Source organism: Chaetodon auriga, chromosome 9, assembly GCF_051107435.1.
Source record: "Chaetodon auriga isolate fChaAug3 chromosome 9, fChaAug3.hap1, whole genome shotgun sequence".
NCBI lineage: Eukaryota > Metazoa > Chordata > Actinopteri > Chaetodontiformes > Chaetodontidae > Chaetodon > Chaetodon auriga.
Window position 1 is genome coordinate 16,466,468 of NC_135082.1, and position 20,932 is coordinate 16,487,399.

The 20,932-nt window shown below is 40.2% G+C and overlaps 1 protein-coding gene across 1 annotated transcript in view; it reads right to left on the reverse strand.

The window, feature by feature from the left end:
* Window positions 1-6,826: 6,826 nt before the first annotated feature.
* Window positions 6,827-20,932, reverse strand: part of pcdh11 (protocadherin 11) — a 123,977-nt gene continuing 109,871 nt past the window's right edge. The window contains exon 7 of the mRNA XM_076739531.1: window positions 6,827-7,993. Within this exon, the coding sequence (XP_076595646.1) occupies window positions 7,533-7,993 (461 nt within the window). The 3' untranslated portion in view covers window positions 6,827-7,532. The remainder of the gene's footprint in view (window positions 7,994-20,932) is intronic.

Genomic DNA, 20,932 nt, shown 5'->3' on the forward strand with positions numbered 1-20,932 from the left:
CCCAGGAGTAATTTCTGCAAAGTGTCCCTGAAGGTTGAGCAGAGATGAGAAAGAAACTCTTCAGGACATCTGCCCTCTCTGTGCAGAATACCCCACAGAAACATTTAAAGCATGAGGGAGTAGATGCTGTTAGTGGTTTTGAAAGTCACAGCAGGAGAATGAATCTGTTGAAATATGTTGCCACTGCTTCATCGCTCTTTCTCTTTTAGTATTTCCCTTTGTCTTAATCTCATCTACTCTCTTTTATGTAACATTATGCATTTTCTTCGACATTCTTTCATCTTATATTCTCTCAAAGACCATTTCTTATCTCAATGGGGTTTCAAATATAGATTTAAACATACACTGAATAGAAAATAATATGCATTGTTTCTCTAAGTAGCTTTTTTTAATATGTATTTTTAACATCCTCATGCAAACTGTAAGATCTAACTTGATTTAAAATGAAGTTTATTTCTTGGTAAGTTGTGATAGCACAACTGTCAAGTTACAAGGTTTTATTTGACAGCAGAGTGGAGTCCACGATAAAGAAGTGTAAACTTGCACAGCAAGATAATATTGACTCTTAAGCCACCCAAAGGCAGGCCATCTTCTCTTTCCAAAATCCTTTACACGAGGTCTATTTTCTCGTCGATAACTTTTGTCTTTGTGTCGGAAAATTTTTCATTTTGTCTGTCAGGGCTAATCTCGTTTTCTCTCACAAAAAAAAAGCAAAAAAAAAAAGAAGCTACAGTTTCATCCATCTGCTGACCTCATTTTCATGGCCAGCCTGAAATCTTTGAGTGGAATTTTCTGTGTGTGTACACTCTGCCGTCCCTTGGATGTCGTTGGCATGTCTCCGAAGCAATTTTCTCAACGATGAATAATTCACCAGATATTATTCCAAAGGTCATCTTATAGTAATTAGTACCCTGCTGTTGACTAAACAGCCTCAAGGTACCTGATGGCCAGTTTAATTACAATTTGAAATGAGTGTACTATTTGACAATCTCTATATGTTCTCCTGACACTTCAACAGATGACACCTTGAGAACTAAGTAGGCTTACAATAAGTTGGCTTGTTAGCACATGGGGATGGAGGGTGTGTATGTGTGTGAGTGTGCAGTGGGGGGGACAACAAGCACTGAGTGTGCTGTTAAGTTGACAAAGTCCTTTCTGTTCAAATATGCAGTAATTACTGGAAATGCAGATTGGTGTAGTTGGGTATGCTTGTGTTTTGACAGTGTGGACATCCTCTGCACTGTCACTGTCTCATTATTAGCCCATTACCATGGAAAACTAATGGGGCAGGTCACAGCCGGTCTCTTAAGGAGATTGGGGACTGAACATATGCTGAAGATGAGGCAAGATGACACAGTCCAGCAAGCCTTTGGCATGTTACGAGGTACATGACATGGCTCTTTGTGTCGCGCAAGTTGGGAGTCAGTGCCGAGAGATCCTGTCATGTCCTGTTGTCGTGAACATCAACCCCTGCACAGCACTGTAAGCTTGAGGTTTCCTGTCTCAGGGCTTGTATGTATTCATAAGAGAACAGTGGATAAAGCATTGAGGCAAAAGGGCCTCAGGTAGGACACATAGCCCAGGGGGATTGTTGAAGCTGTTGCAGAGTTTGCCTTAGAGGCATCAAAGCTCATGGATGGATGGATGGATGCATTCATGGATGGATGGATTACATGGATGGATAAATGAATTAATAGATAAAAAGATACACAATTCAAGTCTAGTAAAACTACAAAAAAGGGTCAAAAATGAAAGATGAAATGCTAGAAAAAAGGTTTTTTGTAACTACTGTATATAAGGCCAAATGGCCACAGGTAGAGTAGACCGCCTCTGGGTATCAGTGAAGATACTGAGAAATGATCATGCACAGTGAGTCTAAAGTAAATCAAAATTGTCATTCTGAACAGTCACAGCACACGAATGAGTAGATACTTCTGTTCACTCTCTAAGTCTTAGTCTTAAACTTACATTTTCTTCTTGGCCCGAGATCCAAAAGGCTAAACTTAAGGTTTATTGTCATGTATTGATTTTCCTCTGAAATTTATAGGCTACTTCCTAGAGTCTATGGGCTATGCTGATATGATAATGGATGGACAGTCTAATGAGTAGAGGAGTGACCTTGTGACGGGAAGCTCATTGATTTGTATTGTTGGCCGAAATCAAAATTGTCGGAATTGATCGATGAGCGCTCTGCCCTTCCTAAACAGAAAACATCAAAGTGCCCTTTAGATTCTAAAGGTGCCACGTGCTATTTTAAAGGCCTAAACAATTTTCAGCACATAAATTTGAGTTTCATTGATATAACTGAAGCGTTTGGTGTGCTATATTGACGAAAAATCAGCAGTTTGAGTTTCAGTAAGAGATGGGGCACCTTTAAGTCCAGAGCATGGATTTAGGTTACTATTTATATAATGGATGGTGTCAAAATACCTGTTCCATGATATCTTGAGCAAAATTGTAGTTAGATGCCACGTTCACATCATGTGGGATGGAAGGTAGCGATAGAAACAACATGATCTCATGGGATTATTCATATATGTGGTAAGACCAACCTGGTGAAGATAGTGGGGAATATAGCAGCTAAAGATCCAGGTACTTTCCTCAGGAGTTGGTGGAGGCCAAATGGAGAGTTAAAAAGAGAGTATTGGATTTACAGTACATGCACCAGATGGCACGAGACACGACTACAAATGAATGCTCAGTTGCTCAGTGTGGTGGACGCGAATAAGAATGTTTTACAAATGTACATGTGACATTATGTCGGTTTTACCTCAATCCCTGTTTGTTCTGCTGATCACAAGTGGCCAAAAAAGTTAGTTATTGCAGTTTTAGGCTAATTTTACTGGAATGGTAAAGGGTTAATTTTGCTACCTTGAATGATGCACTTGAGGCATCCATGTCTGTTTGCATTTCAGACACTGATACACATCTGCTAAGTGCAAAGTTATACGTATTTTAGCTTCCAGGAAAATTTGAGATTCCAAATCCCATGTGATTGTATCAACCTTGGAAATAGCTGATGCCAATCGAGAAGGAAAAAGAATATCTGTAGGATGGGCGTTTATGTGCCAGTATATCACCACAGTGACAATTTATCATTAAATACTAAAGAAAAATAGTGGGGTACTTACCTCATAAGTATCACAGAGAGGCTAATGGATTTTTGTTTGCTGTAATTATAACAAAAAGCCACATGCGCCTCAAAACAGACATGCAGCGATATAAGTAGTAGTAAACCCCCTTCGTGAGCTTACTCTCCATGGTGTCCCTGTGTTTAATAATAGTTCCATTGTTTTTTTTTTTTTTTCTTTTCCAATAAATATACACATATTCAGTGTGCATAGGTTGGATTGTTTCCTCAGGCATATTCATTTCCAGAAATGATGAAGGTGAAATGCCATGTCCAATTTGATAGGTCTTGTATCATTTGCTTGTAAATTGCCATAATTGGAATACAGTGACAGTATGTTCTCATGTCACATCACTGATGTGACAATGCTCTCAGAGCAACTGAACCAAACAAAAATGTAAAGTGAAGGACAAGCGTGATCCATGCGTACTTTGAGGACTCAATATTTAATGGTTCAAGTAAAATTCAATGACAAGAAAAATCATTTCACCATATGGAAGGTCATTTTTTTCATAGATTTAAATGGTATATCTTACAAAGGCATGACAACACAGACTGTATAGCTTTAACTGACCAATACAGATTTGCTGGCAAGCATTGAAGCCTTCTCTCAAAGCAAACTTGACCTGACTCACTGATGACTAATTTACAAGCATATACTTAAGTCTTATATTTTGATATAGTTTTTGTACAAGATACATTTGTGTACATAAAATATTCTGGCAAAGTGCGTGCCAGTATACACATATGTGCACACACGCACACGCACTCACACACACACACACACACACACACACACTCACACTCACACACGCACACACGCAGACTCACACACACACACACACACACACACACACACACTCATACATGCAAGGAGACGCTGGTCACACAGTCCTTCACACACAAACAAAATCAGATAAACACATTCAAACAAACTCTCATCAATATTATGCATATGTATCCGGTAACATTACAACAGAGATTGTCATCTCATCACTTCTTATATTTTCCCTTTTTCCTTTTTATCAACATTGCGAATTCCAGTTTTTAGCCTTAGTTTTTACTGAATGTGTCTTTCCGGTTTGTAACCATTATGCTAGTTCTTCGGGGTACTGCTATGTACAGTTTAAAATCCAGTTTACCTGACAGTATAGATATTTGTGTGTACGTAGAGGCATAAGTGGTACGCACACTTTACAAAGTTTGAATGTGTACACTGTGTAACATTTGTTTTGTTCCATAAGACAGACAAACAGGTAGAGCAGTAAACATCAATACTGACACTGAATCTAATGATGGATTCATGGACTACACAGTCAAGTGTCAAAATGCCTTGTGGAAGTCCAAACAGTTCATGCAAATTAGACACAGGTTGACATGGTAATCATGACACACATTTTGAATAGAAAAAAGTCTGAAAATAAAACGCAATCTTCAGTTTTATGTATACTAGCTGTACTTTTAGGGCAGAGGGAATTAGAAAAGTATGAAAATAACAGTGAGAGCAGAAACATGCAAAGTGAAAACCTGTGATCAGCCTTGACATTTTGGCTATTTCATCATGTTTTGTGTAAGATGAAAGATGAACCTTTGACACAGAGCGTCACTACTTACTCAGAGGAGCCAAATGCACATTCATATCGTATGCTTTTTGTTTGAAATATAAATGAATAAAACACCACTACTTGTACCTCTAGGAGGGCATATGGTAAAACAAAACAGGACTGCAGTAGACAAAAAAAGGTCATGTAAGTATCAAAAGCAACATCCTACAGATGTACATTCATGCAGTTATTATACTATTCCCTCTATAAGATAATCTTTCAATTAATGTACCTGCTGCAACGTTACAGTAAATTGGAGTGATGTAGGCAGAGTAAGTTAAAACACAGTGAGGGTTACAGATAGGTAATATTGTGCTTACTGTACACATGTGATTGGATAGATCATTTCAAACAATCACATTTTTTCTTACAGTGTGACAGTGCATTATCCCATACATGTTTCATGGATATTCTCTCAGATGATGAGAGATAATGTCGGAACTTCTTATTGTTAATGAATGGCAAAGTTTCTTATAAAACATAATTATTTTTTTTTTTTTTAGATTTATTTTTGTTGAAATGATCCAACTAGGAATTTATTTGCCCTACTTTTTCACATAATTGTAAACAGAGACAGAAAATAAGAAAAGAGGATTTTGAGGCCACTTTTGGATCATATCACAATTGTTGGATCTGCATTTGTCAGACACATAAAATTCCAATTCCAGTGACATCATGATGTATGTTCCCTTTGATATGTGCTCCTTTTGATTAAATATGTATTGTTTATTCCATTTGGTCTGACTATAACAATGAAATGAGATGAAAAGTGATAGAGCGAAAACAATATTAGTAAATGAGCTGAAATTGGTTTCCCAAACAGGCACATTTTAATCTACCAATGTTTATGGGGCGATTTATTCAAGTTGCTTGTTTTGAATTAATTTCATTTCTGTAATTGACCAAGGTGAAATTGAATTGCCCCTCTATGTGTCCTTGACAGGCTGTTCCTTTAAGTGATCATTTCAACGAGCCTCAGATAAATCCTCTTTACAATGATAAGAGTCCTGACCCGAAGTATCAGAGAGAATAGGTGTGGTAGCTAAGAGCATGCAAACACAATTTGCCTCGCACTTTCCCTCGAGAATGCCACGTTGCACTATAGATTTAGGCCTGTTCCCAATTTGCAAGATGGTACAAGAAAATGACTCGCATGAATCATATACCTTATGATGTAGACACCTGGCTTGGATGTTACTAGAAAGAAAAATGGATATCAGCAAAGTCACTTATTGCTGTAGCAATAGATTATACTGCACCCAATCTGTTACAGCAGCGAGTTAGTCTGAAGTAGTTATCATCATCAGTACAATTTACACACGCAGGCATTGATGCAGTGTGTGTATGATAAAACCATGGCGAGGGGCAGCCTGCAGGGAGGTCCTTTCAAATTATGCCAATGCCTATTCTTATGATAACTGCAAAAAAAACAAACCAAAACAAAAAGCATTAAGATCAATAATTTAGTTAGACTCAGGCCCTGAAGAAGTTCTTTGGCCCTGGTATATTATTCCAGCATCAACACATAGTAAAACTAGTAATAGAAACTTCACATCCAAAATGAGTTGTATGAAAACACACAATAATAATTAATAGCAGGAACAATTGGTGTTATTAATGATATGGTGGGAAGAGAGGCAGCGTATAAAGCTGTTATTTTGCCTTTTCATTGCACCTGCACAAGCAGAGCATGTTTCTGGCTGACCAAAAGAACCATTCCAGACCTCTGAACCACAGTGAGGATAGATACTGAGATCACACATCATCAAGTAATTAGACTGAAAACTTCATGATTGGCTCCATAGCTGTTATCACGTGAGTGTTTCTGAGCAGCAAAATGTGAGAAATAGAAACAAAGGGAAGGAAACAAAAGGTACGTTTCCAGAGCGCATCTGTCTGCGCCTTTCAAGGCTAAGCTACTGAGATAGTTAGCGAACACTTTCTTAATGGAGTTGGCAGGAATGGAGCAACCACCATATGGAAAACATCTTGGGTATGTGTGTTTGTATATGCTATAGGTTGTTTTTTTCGGTTATAATTTGTATACTGATCCATGGTGAAAATGTAGAAAAAGCAAAGTAAAAGATTACCAGTGTTGTCTACCATTGGCCTAGTTATGCTTTGTAGACGTTTTTTTTTTTTTTTTATCCTTCTGCAGTCCCCTGACCAAAATAGACTTCTGAAACACGTTCAGGCAAGACAAAAGAAATATCTTCCACCACCAAAGGAGTTTGTGCTGCGTGTTATACAGAGCAATACTTCACTAGAACTTAAACAGAAACACCATCCACCCAGAGCTCATAATTAACATTTAGCCCAATTTAGCTCACTCAACACAAAGTACTGTATTTGCATGTTTTTCTGCATGAGGAAATGGTCTTTTAGGACACAGTTCCACAAAGCTGGGCCCAACGAGTTTAAAGCGTACATTGCCCTTTCACTAAGCAAACATCACCAAACTGAAAGCAAAAGTTCTTTTTTTTCTTCTGTGATGGAACTACTTTGGTATAGAACTACCTTTATTTATTATACATGGGCCTGCTATGTCAAGACGTTCAGTCCTTTCAAATGCTTTAGCTGTCACACTGATCCCATATGATTTTGCCTGAACATCATCATCATGATCGAATCCACTCTCAGATGTCTTCATTAGTAAAATTGAGCTGGAGCTGGTCAAAGTTACTCAAATTATGCGTACCTCCGCAAGTACGCATATATACTGATCATCAAGTCACTGACAAAGAGCCATCTACTGATAGAGTCACATGTCAGGGCTATGAAGATCTGTCTTTTTACTCTTACAGCTGGTGCTCATGTAAGAAAGAGCCGCTGCCCCCACCAGTGGTCTGCTGCCCGGGGGAGGAGAAACTCGCAAGGGGGATGACCTTGACGGGGTCCTCCTTCTTACTACTGCAGTGTCTATCCAGGGTGTTGTAGAACTGCGGCCGGTTGATCCCTTTGTCCAGTTCATCTTTTTTGGGCACAGACCTGCCCAGGGTATGGCGACCATCCATGACCCCCATGCTGCCCATGTTAGCTTTGGCTCCCCGGGCAAAGCTCTGTTGGAAGCCAAAAGAGGGCATTGTACCGGTGATAGCGGCGGTGGTAGGGGTGGAGGTGGGGCTGTTGCTACCAGGACCCTGGAACTGGGCCAAGGCTGGTGGCATCCAGCAGCTGTCAGAGTGGCCCAGTATCAGACACTCCTGGGTACAGGTCTCAGAGGCCTCAGCCAAGGCTTTCTGCAGGTTCACCTCAATGGCTGCAAAACAGGAGAAAGAGGAAAACCACATAGTTAATCCAACAGGTCAGAACATACAGGGATTGTAGCTGGAATGCGATGGGCTGCGGTAAAAGCACTGAATGAATTGTAAATAGAATAAAGTTGTCACCTTATCAGTGGTTGACCCACAAAATGTCAGCCTTTTAGTGAAATGAAAGTCAGTGATAAATGTTTCATTTCATCTTGTAATGAGAAAAACACCAGCAGAGCATTTAATTTCCATTGGTATTCCCATGACTCTGTCTGTTTACCTACAATATGCAAGGAATTCCCTGTAGCTTAATTAGAGTGAGAAAAAAATGTCTTGCTGTTTGTGTCTCGGATTGGCTTTACTGTGTTAAATATTTAATGAACATCTTAACAAAGCATTGTTTATTTTAATCACTGTCAATGTGGCACACCTTAAAGCCTTTTGATCTCTCAGAATCCAAAATAAATCTGGTCAAATAAGAAAACTCAAATAGGGAGAAAAATACCATTATCCCAGGCTCCTGTGAGCATCTTTAGCATATCCAGTTACAATTAATAAATGTGGCTAATTGTGGCAGCGTTCAAGTGGCATGCATGGAAGGGAAGAAAAAATGAAAACTGAATGAGGAGGTGACTGGGCAAGGCTAAGCACTCAGACTATCTTATCTCATTATCCCGGCACTGACATCACATGTGAAATGAGTCTGGGATGAGGCCTCAGCATTGAGCCTCAGCAATAAAGCCTGTCAAGCCAGATAATTAGAATGTAAAACAGTGTGCACCAAGGCAACCAGGAGCCTGCAGTGTTATGTTTCCTAGGCCATGCAAAGGAAGGAGAGGTCCTCATTCAAACATCACATCATTCCTCTAGGCTTCAGCTTCAAGCTGTCATGTAGAAATTATTTAGTATATTTGCATAAGTAAGAATGCTATAAATAATTAAGCGGTCTTAGACCCTAGTACACAGGGACGACTATTTCCTTCATGCACACAAGTTCTGCATGCTCTGTGTAATTCTGCTCCACAGAAATCTGCAAATCTTCTGGCCACCTTGTTTACTGTTTTATGGCATTCTACAAAATGAAAATGAATATTCTGATTAGTCTGCGTTAGTGATACCAGTCTGGCCTCCCACAACTATCTAGATTGTTGTATAACATCCCAACGCACTCACTTTTTTTATATTTCTGTGGCACTGCAGATTGAATAGCACAGCGTCAACTTTAATTATGAGAGCAGTGTCTGAAAATGAATCACCTGGTATAAATTGTGAGGATATATTTGGAGTGCTCACGTGGAGTCAAATCTGTCCTCTCCATATTGAACTGGAGCCTTGGAACAGGAGTGTATAAATCCCCTGGGCGGTAAATGTGTCACCTTTCAGAGGGTCACTAACTTCATTAAGGCAAAAATGGATGCTGCTTTCTCATTCTCTGAGCTAGCACAACAGGGCCGGGCCAAGTCTCGGCCGTGCCCTGACTCAATCTCTCTCTGAGGGTTTTGTGCTGTTGGCAGTGCCTTTTCAGTGTACAGTCGTTTTTGATGAGGTAATGCTGTTAGCATAAACTTCTTAGTTCACAAGAATGCACCTGGACACACAAATAAATGTTCTGGGTTCGAACAGAAACGCACACATTCAAAAGTGCGTCTTTGCCAGGTTTCCACTCTCCTCCTCAACTTTAAATGATCAGCGCAGCCAAAGGTGAAGCTGTCTTAAACATGGCGTACTTTGCAAATGAAAGGTAGTCTGTGGCTCTGTGACTTCACACAGCTTGAGCTCACAGCGGTTCTGTGTCAACAGCCTTCAGTATCTCCAAATTTTGTATGCAATATTTCACATCTAGCCTCACCAAAAGACATGGGCCTGTACTATTTTCTATTCCAGTGGGATAGTTTGGATAGGCAGTGGCGGGTTTGGGAGGGTGGGAGCACGGCATGAGTGATGTCGCTGACAGCTCTGGCTGCTTTCGTCAGCTAGAGGTATGCCGCAGCCTGCTTGTGATGCCGCTGTCTTTTGTATTCAGGGGAAACAACTGTACCCCGCGGAGCTTTCGGGAGGAATCACACATCACTGACGCCACAGATCCCCTGATGCTGAGAACGTTCTTTTCTACTTTCCTTCAAGGAAATTTGAATGGCAGACAAGTGGGGATAATGGCAAACAATTGGGTTTAATAGACAGCATGACTGGGATCAGACCTACTGTTCACATGTGAGTTGATTCATCTTCACTGAGCGGTGGTGATGTGGTTGAAACCAAACTGTGATACTTGTTTAGTTACTCTCTACTACTGACATCTAATACAGGTTCCCCCAAACCTCAATTAATTAAATTAACTAAATTAGGAGGTATTCAATTCATGTTTCGATTACGAAAAAAAAAGCCTGCAGGTTGACTCAGCTGAGGTAATCTATTATTACTGGTCCTGTTGTGTATTTCTAGACACCCTGGATCGCCACAGTTCTGGGTTTCTAGTTGATCTTATGGTCATATGCAAGGTCAATACCAGTGGAAGCCTACAGCAATCTTGTTCTGCAACATCAACACATCCTTTGGCCAGCCACAGATCGAACACTGATGCATCCACCTTCAGCTGACCTTCCCTTCACGTGGTCAGACATTACAGCTTGTATAAATATTGAACATGTGTAAGACAACATGTGAATACTGCATTTTTTTTTCTTTTTTTTGGAATAGATAGAAATACAGGACAAATCAAAGTGTGCCATTCAGCTGCACAAAAGGTGAGGTTCACGTATTGCAAATTTTTCTCTATTATGCAAGTATTTGACATCTTTAATTCAGACTTGCAAAGGGGTTGGACCTGTTATTTCTGTTGCTTTTTAGTTCAGGGGATAAAACCCAAAACATTAACACCAATATCACTAAAGATGCTTCAGTCGAATTCAGTACACAACAACAGACATCAGCCAGTCCAGTCATGTGCAAGTGCATGTCTTCCACTTGTTTAGTCCGCTGTTCAAACACACTTTGTAACATGCCAATCAGCTGATGTGCAGCTGACTTGATGATGGTATTGTCCTTTTAAGTGTAGCTTTGATACTGGATCATCCCAGGAAAAAAAACCAAAAAAACAAATGTCCTAATTTGAAATTAACTGCCATGCATTGCACACCAGTGTTTCCCCTACAGTTTTCTACAACAGTGGAGAAAGTACTGTAGGGTCATTGTGGTTACATTTGTTTTGTGTGGCGATTCTTGTTTTGGATATGAATTCAGGTTGTAATGTTCAAATAATGAGCAGTAATTCAAATTTTCAGGCCCGTGCTGCAGCATGCTAATGGCGAGGTTACAGTACGAAGTCGGTAATATAAAGATAATTGGTAACATTTTGGCATCAAGGTGATGTTGTAATTATTTGATTTAGCCATGATAAACAGTGCAAGTGCTACCTTAAAATGTCTGTAATGTTGGCATTTTGTGTCTAAGCATTGTATTTTACCTTTTCATTATACTGGTATGCTTTCAATCTCAGTTATTTCTCTCCCCGGTGGCCATCAAATTCATTAATGCAAATACATGTTCTGACGGGCAGAAACACACACACACGCACTCACTCACAGCTAGGATGCATATTAGCCGGCTGATCAGGGCTTTTAGCACAATAGTATGAGATATTTAACATGACAGTTGATGATATTTACTGACAGAGCTAGTTACATCTTGATGAGCTTCACATTAAGGTCTGCACACATCACGATTCAACTTATTATTTCAGCATGCACAAACTCATTATTGCTAATTAAAAGGATAATTGCATGCATCTAGGACATTAAATTCCTCAAACAGCCATCAGGAAGGTGGACTAGGCCCCTGACTCATCCTACATCGTTAACTGGTGCAGACTTTTTAGCCTGAAACATATATGCATCAAACTCATGTATTGTCAAATGAAAGCTTTATGACACCTTACAGACTGCCTCGGTGTCAGCATGTATGGTTGTGGCCATATTCAAATTATTTGTTTGTTTTCTGTGTCACATGTGTGCTGTATTATGATTTAAAAGGGTCCTCGTCCAGCCTATAACTGCAGTCTGGTCGCCACTGTTGAAATCTTGTAAATCTATATTTTTTTCATCTATTGGACTCTCTTCATTTTATTGTCTAAGGTTGTGATAAATGGGCTGTCACTATGCAGTGTAGTTGTTTTCTTTTCTAACATTTTCTGCAGACTTAGAAAGCTCAAAAGTTTGTTTTCTTCTACTCACACAGCATTGACAAAAGTCTGAGAGTTTATACATATTCCACAATGTAACCATGCCAAGAAAAAACAACCACCAACCACCCAAAGCATTATCACCGATAGCTCTGCCCTTTTCATTGTCAATTAATTCGGACTCAACAGGTTTAATGGTGCCAGGGAATACAAGACAAATGCAAACTAGCTTATATTTGGCAGTATGAGATGTTAAAAATGGAGATCTTGCCTTTCATCATGAGTTATGGAACCATACTAGAGTACTACTACAGCTGTCATGAGTGCAAAAGTATTATCATTATCATATGCGTTCTTGTGTGAATAGGAGATGAGATGAGAGTGAGAGTCAGAGAAAAGGAGACACGGAGGGTACATGAGCACGTGTCTCGTTTCTGGAGGGAGACCAAAAGACAGAAACACAAGAATATGGAAGATTCTTTCAAACAAATAGAATCTCAGTGGAAATAATTGGGTTTGTAATTACCAAGACTTTATCACTTCACTCGGCTTTATACTCACTCCAAACGTACAATCTGTATAAGCAAATGGATGGTCATTAATAATAATAGCGCTATTAAAACCCCTTGGTGTTGCACTGCAAAGAGAGATGCCATTACTTTCATCACAGCTCTGGCAATCATCATTTGAAGGAGAGACTAATGTCTCACTTTCACAGAATTACAAATATGAGACAGCATGCTTAAATGCTTGATGCATTTCGCCATTCCTCCTCCTTTCTTTGGGCTCCTATTTGTGATGTACACTTATGACTGATTCATAGTTTTGAAGGAATTAAAGCTATATGCAAGACTTACAAGTCCTGCATATACATTATTTTGACAATGAAATAAGAATATGCAGGCTTGCCGACAAGGTCTGTGATTTGACTGGGAAAAAAAGCCTGTCTCTATGGCAATGAGTCTGAAAATTAACTTTTCTCTGCACGTCAGACTCTAATGCTATTTGGTTTTCTTCACTTTTATCAGGAGAAGGTACAGTATAATCCCTCAGCGAAGGCCATGAGAGCTGTCACTGTCACTGCTGACAAGGGCGTGGAGGAGGAAGTAAATATTCCATTGTAGCAATAAAAACTTGCCGTGCTCTTTGGAAGGCGGCGATCAACTGTGCTGCAGAGGTCAGTGGTGCCATGTAGGAGGCTGATGTGTATTAAGATCTAGAAGAAACAGTGTTGGGGTAGATGGCTACAGTGGGATTTTATCAACTATATTAGAATGAGGAAGGAAGCAGTGGAAATGTGTCTGTGCAGACTCTCTTCATCTAATGGCCATCCTCATCAGTGATCTCATGGTCTAAGAGCTGCATGCCAGTGAATGTTAATGAGTTACCTACAATAATGGCGTAGTGGATTTTTTCACTGAGACATAAATTTCACAGCAACTCTTTGCAGCAGCGACACAAAGTGAGGTATAAGAAATGGCAAGGCCATTGCTCCTCTTTTTCAACTTTTCAAACAAATAGTGCCACATGCAGTGAATGGTCTTTTTTTATGGAGACAATGTGACGCAGATAAGAGGGGAGCAAGGTTGTCCATATATACTCTAGACTAATTACTTTTGATGCATTTACTGAGACGCGGTGAGTCTCTGAGTCACATACGTATTTATCAGCACTTGGGGGACCTATACAGTTCCTCGCCTGTAATCCATCTAGCCTTGTCTGCTCTCGACCCCTTTTGCTTTTCTCGTGTTTGACTCATTGTAACTGAAAGTAATTGCAAGCAGAAAACAACATCTAATGATTACTTTATCTGGGAGTCTGAGAGAGAGTGAAAAGTCACAGACAGGTACTTTCAACAAAAGGAGGAGGCCTTTTTGTTCCCGACACACAATTTCAGACAACAAAGAATATTATTGACTTGGCTGAGATTAGAACACCAAAACAAATGACAAAGCACAGCGAGAGGACAAAGTGCACAAAGAGAGAAAGGATCTCTTGAACAACCCGGTGCCAAGCGCTTGCTTCTTTCTTTTTGTTACCATTGATTAAAAGTATGTTGCAGGCTGAAGCACCATTTCTCCACTGAGAATATACAACACAAACACAATGTACAGACTAAATTTAATGTAAATTTCTTCACCTCGAAGATCACCTTTGTTGTGAAAGGGAGAAGAAAAAAAACACCTCAAATTTTCCTAAGTGTTTACAAAGAAGCAAGCCCAGACATCAACAGCTGCAATTGTGTGATTTCCATCAACAGAGAGCACAGTTGGGAAGGTAGAACACAGAAACAGTTTTCTTCTTGACACTTGACTTTTTGTGTGTGACATTGGTTGATTACATCTCCTTCATTATGTTTGGACCACTATTGGGCCTCCCCTCCCGAAGACAAGATGCCGGTGTCACCATCAACACAATCAGGCCTGGCCAAATACCCAGCATGGGCCAGATAGATGAGAGGTGCAAACACCATAACAATCTGCAATCAGCGCTCATCACCACAGTCACACACAGAAGAGGAGGCGCAGGGTTTCTATGGGGGGTAGAGACACAAGGCATGCTCATGTAGATGCACGTACACACACACACACACACACATACATGTTCTCAGTTTAAAACATGATTTTCACACATGCACATCCATTCATCCTCCCCTTTGTGAGTCTACTTGGAAAACGTTGGACAGTACTGTGGATATACTGCAGGTGTGCCGTCACTGACAAGGAAGCAATACATAAATGCATATTTATAAGATTAAAAGAAAGGACGTGAATCCACCTTAAAATTCATTGCACACGGATGAATGTCTGAACATTTCCATATGGTGTAGATAATGTGAGGTCTGGGAAATGAAAATAAAAAGCGTGGAATGAAAAGAAAGTGAAAATAGTTTAGAAGGATAAAGAAAGAAAGGAAAATAGACTGATTAAGTGGGACCTGACAAAGCTGTCTGATATTTGCAAGAAGATTGGATTGTTCCAGCAGGAATACTTTCTAAACAACCATGATTTTTAGGAAATGACTTTGATCTAAAAATGTAAATGTCACTTATGACACTCTTAGCTTTCCTTTTAAAATCAAATTAGGAGCTGATTCGAAACGTAAGCAGGTCCTCAAAGAATTAAACCAGTTGCGCGAGGAGTTGTTACAACTGCTAACCCCCCCCCCCCCCCCCCCCCCCCCAAAAAAAAAAGGAGGCCTCCACTTCCATTGATGGAGGAGAGACTGGAGAGACAAACTGTACAGCAGCCACCACTGTGCTACATCCTGTGTCATGTAACAAGCAAATTCATCACACTGACCCATTGCCCCCAATTATTATGGAAAACAAGAATGAATCAAATTAACATTGAAGAAGCTCTCGGATCTGGCAGCCTGTCTGTGTAGCCGATGGATTCAGCATGAGGAGAGGGTAATAAACAAGGTGCCACTGCATATGCTATATATCTTGCAGTCATTGATGATTAGCTCTGTTTTCCCTTAGCCATACATTACTGTTATTGCCTCCATGGCCAGGCAGATAGGAAGTGGATACAAAGGCATCGTGAAGCCCATCTTTCAACGGATAACTGGCAGGCTGAAAACCACTCAGCACCAGCGGCGGCATGAATTCAGTGCATGAGTGATCTGGGCATGCTGAAAATTGTAATCTCTTATAGTATGGCAGAGCTGAGAGGAGGACCTGCTGTACAGTTTTTGTTGTGTTTTTCAGAGGAGTGTGTTTACTGTACAGCGAGGTATTTCCAAGTGAAATCAGTCAGTGTAGTCACAAAAAAGAGGAGTCTCTCCTCAGATGTCAACAGCTCAAGTCTCGGTGTTTTGTCCTACTTGGCAATGCTGAAAATGTGTAATCTATATGAGGTGTCAGTGTCAGGAGCAAACACTCACGCTTTCCCTTTTCTGTTTCCTTTTCTTTCCTCATCTTCAAAATATTTTGAGGAGAGCTTAGGCATGAATGCCGTCTGTATACGGTATTAGTCACAGTCATTAGTGCTGAGAAAACTTATATTTGCAATATCAGTGTGAAGTGTAGCATGGTAAAGGTTTTAGTATGAGGGGCAGACGCTCTCCAGATCCCCCTGTGCATGTACACTTTAAAGGTTTTCCTTTTCCGGAGCGCCACAGACCCTCCTCCGGGGACAACTATTAATTTTTCACTGAAACCTCCCCTGAATAATGAATTCTGTCCTATTTATACGCTGTGATAAGTCCACTGAATGTCTAAAAAGGGGTTATCATGAAAAGGGTAAGGCTTTCAGAGAAAGACCTGTTCCTGCTTAACATGTTTAATTCATCCGCATCGCCATGTTCTTGAAAGCAGAAGAAAAGTCATATAATGTATCACTGGCAAACATGAAAGCAGACACAAGCGGCACATTCAAGAAATCACAGCTTTACTTTTTTACTGTTTTGATGTTGACTGTCACAATCCTCCACCCAAGCACCAGCCGTTGAAAGTTCAGATATATGCCTTTTACTCCTCCGGGCCCTGCTGACAGATATGCTCTCACTGAAATCACAGAGGTACTCAGTGGCTTGTGTTAATGTTTCTGTCACTACGCACTTTATTTGGGGTGTGCTGAGTGCAGGCATTGTCAACTAACATTCACAACAGCAAGAGCGACAGATACAGATACACACACGGAGCGAGAGGGAGTGTGTAAAATGGCAGTTGCTGGAACATAAGCAAAAAAGGCATAAAGTGTAGCCCATAAATAATGCAAAGACACGGGAACGTGTTTCAAAAATCTGGGAAGAAAAGCTAAAATCAACTAGAACTGTTGAACATTTGCGATGCTTAAAATCATTTGATAGTTAAGGGTAAAAATTCCCTCACCGCCATGAAACCTCCCTTATTGATTTCTTACATTTAGACCATTACTTTTTTGTATCACACATGTTCTGAAATGGTATCTTTAAATATGCAAATGAGGCATCGTCTAATCAAATATGCTGTAATTTGAACATACTTTCAGAACAGAAATCTGAACTAAACACCTAAGTGTGTATTTTGGACATTTTCTTTTCACTCATCTGAAAGAAGACATTTTATAGAAGGCAAATAGCCAAATCTCTCAAAACTGACCAGAGCAAGAAAAAACCCAGTGTTTTTTGCCTGTAGTGTCTGGCCTTAAAATAACTGTTGCTGTAGTGACTTCAGGATAGAAAAAGCCTAGTTTTTGCTGCTGTTTGCATCAGCACTCCAAGTGAAACAAACTCTCAGACCAAATAACCATAAGGCTGTCTCTTCATAAACACTGTTACTCTTACATAAACACAATTATCTGACTCTGCAGCCCGTATTACCAGTGTGACACAGTACTATTAACTGTAGCACATAATAAAGATGAGTGGTGATATTATTCAGTATTGTTTTATTTATTTATTTATTTTTTAGTTTTTTTGTATAACGATGTGTAAATGTAAATATAAATGTACTCATAACTGAATCTAATGAGGAATTAGTTAGTTATGACTCAGTTCAGTTCTGCTTATATACCGGGTAACGGCACACATATTTGATATTGAAGAACTGATTGTAATAAACAATTGGCCATACCTAGTTCCTAAAAATAATTAGCTGTATGCCTATTATCTGATCTGAATGCATTATCTAACAGCTTCTCTTTGCCTTCTGAACAGTTTGAATTGGAAAAAAAAAATTCGAATGAAATAAAGGACACGAGCAAGAAGTAGGTTCGCTGACTGTTTTCTGTCTGTGATGATGAAGAGAATGCTCCAGTGGCTACAGCAGTCCACAGAGGAGGAGACGGTGAAAATAGCCACGCAACTACTGTGCTCTAGAGACTGCAAGCAACCCATTGACCTCCATGTCTTTTATGCCGCTTAGCCTCGAGCGCTAACTATCAGATATTAACACCCCACATCTTTGATTTTGTGTGCCTGTCAGACCCCGAGGACGCTTGTATATATTGTCTCAGGGTGCCATCCTCTTTGTGTCAGTTGTTTCGTCCTCCTCTAACACGACAAACACCCACAAAGAGGCAAGGGTATGTCACATTTCCTCTGCCTGGCATCTAGTATCCACTCTAATGTTGACATGTCTTAGCAGAGCCTGGGGATGGCATGTAGAAAGAGAAAGTTAGCAAAAAAAAAAAAACCTTAAATGTCACTAGCATGTCCGGGTGTTTGTAGAATCGCGGGAGAAAATTGCCAGGGCTTCCTGTCTTACCAGTGCCACTGCTGCGGCGATGACATCACTATAACCAATTTCATCCTGCAGTTTATTTCAAGCTGCTGTGTTTGTGTGAGTGCGTGCAAACCTGTGTGCACGTGTGCGAGCAAGTGTGTGAATATGTGACAGAGAGAGAAACAGGCTCGCTCTCTATGTAATTCAGTGTGCGAAGGCACCAATACCCATCTCTATGATAATTTCCTACTCACTATGAGCAAAGACAGCAACACTGATACAATTCATTTCCCCTTTATTAACTGGTGCGGAAATGTTGGGCCCCGCCGAAGTGACTTCTGAAGTCTTTCAGGGCTGAGGGGTGGCAGAGTTTGTTTTACGGGTGGGAGGAGAAAGCTACTAGTACAGGGTAGATGATTTTGGGATCCATGCATCCATAATATTGCATTTGCCAGAGAAAAGATGCTCAGTTTCTGCAAGTATTTAGCAGCCATTGCATGAGACTCTGGGTCACAGTCTATCATTTCCCACGATACGCCTGCCTTATCGAAGAAAATAAAAATGGCCAGTCACCTCTCTAAACCCCCGGCAAAGTTTCAGTATCATATGTCTTGTTTGCATTACTTGATTGAGTTTCATGTGTGACATCCAGAATCAAGTCCAGTCAATCACAGTGACATTCAATTCACTAGAATTGATGACTTGCCGCCAGTCTGCCATTTTTATCTGGGACTGATGCTCTCTTTATTTTTCATCATCCCAGACTCGTCCTCGCTCCACTCTGATATTACTAATTATTTCAAACTATCAGGTAGACAGTTTCAATTTCAATTAAATCTTGTCTTCTCCACCGACCTTGGGGTGGAGAACAGGGTTGCGCTCTTAGCCCTGACCAGTTATGGGTGCCATTTAAGAAGAAATTTAAACTCAATTTTAGCCTGACTTCAGAGAATACACGCTGAGCTCACCCTTGTCAAGACAGAAGTGTGCTCAGTGTATGTATTCCAGAAACACACTGAATGTGATAATTGAAAGGGGCCCAATTAAAGCTTCAAGGCATAACTGGCTACTCTGATACACCCTAGGGTAGCTGTGAAGGACAGATTCACAGCCATATGCAGCTAATCTAGCTGTCTAGTATGGGTTATGAATCCTAATGCACCAATATTACGATAACATATTGGGTGATAGTACAGTACGAACAGTATTCTCTACAGTATCAACAAGAGAGGAAATGTAGAAATAAAATGGTTGCTGTTGGTGCAGCAAATGTGTGTACTAGTACTGTATCAAAAATGTGGTTCTTCCAAAAAAGCAAAACTTCCACAAGGCTGCACAGTGCCATGCAGGTAAATGGAAAAGCAGACCCTCCTGCAAAAAAAAAAAAAAAAAAAAATAGAGGGCACCATGTATGTAAGAAAAACAATTACTTGATATTGACAGCTAGTGCAATCAAAGGCTCCCCTGCCAGACTCAATGAGGTGCCAATCAACTGAGTGTCTCTGCCTCACGTTGCCGCCGCTGCTGCTGCCTTTCATTTTAGAGTCAGAAGAGATTCTGCCGTGGTGAATCATCAGTCAATAGCTCAGAGCTGATGGTTAATGCTGATTGATGACATTCACCCCCACCACCCCACCCCCACCTCCCAGCATTATCTGCAATAAACAGTCAGGGTGTAAGACAAAATAGAATTAAACAGGGAAAGAAAGAAGAAATAAGCAAGCTCAGTAAATATTATTATTAGTATTAGTAGTAGTAGTAGTAAAACTATTTTTGTTAACATTGTTCCAAACTAGTTTTAGAGCCTCTGTCATCATGTTCTGATGGCTTAATTGTTTCTCTTTGCAAGAAGCCGGTTCCTCATCCAGTGTTACTAAAGGTCGCCTGTGATTGATTCAAGCTATAATTAAAATGATTATTAAAATAAATGATAAAGCACCACATGCTTTCTCTTTATTGTCCCATGAAATAATAACGTGAATTAGAATGCCATTCAAAGAGCGGCTTTAGCCAACACAATGCACAGGCACTGAGGGACAATTTAGTGCACGTGTGTAATTAAAGTGATTCTATCAAATGTGACATTTCCATTGCGCCAGTGTTCTGCCGTGCGCTACCTTCGCTTCACCTGTGGTGGCCCGCTCATGACCAGAATAAGAGGACAGGATCACTCCTCGACAGCAAAAAGGATCATTTTCGTGGAAGTATCTTAATGTGAATTTACGTGGTACATGGCAATGGTGAGCTGTAATAGGCACTTTCTAACCCAGAAATGTCAAACAGGAGGAGGAACACTGCAACAAAACATAGGTTTGATATTGAATTGGCTACAAGTGTCACCCCTAGAAAGAAAATAGCATTATTTTCCCCTCCTCCTTCTGTCTTTGCCTCCACTCTCTCTGTCTGTCTCTACCTCTTGTTGTTCTTTCCCTTATGCGCTTTCTTCTTGTTGTTTGCTTGTTTTTTAGATTTCATTCTCGTCTGGAGGGGACAGGTGTAGGTATTCTGCTTTATAATTAAAGTACGCGTTGGATCAGGCGACTTCCTCTGCAAGTTGTCCTTACAATAAGGAAAAGCTTTATGTTGGACACCATCCAGTGATGGTTTCCTACAGCAGTG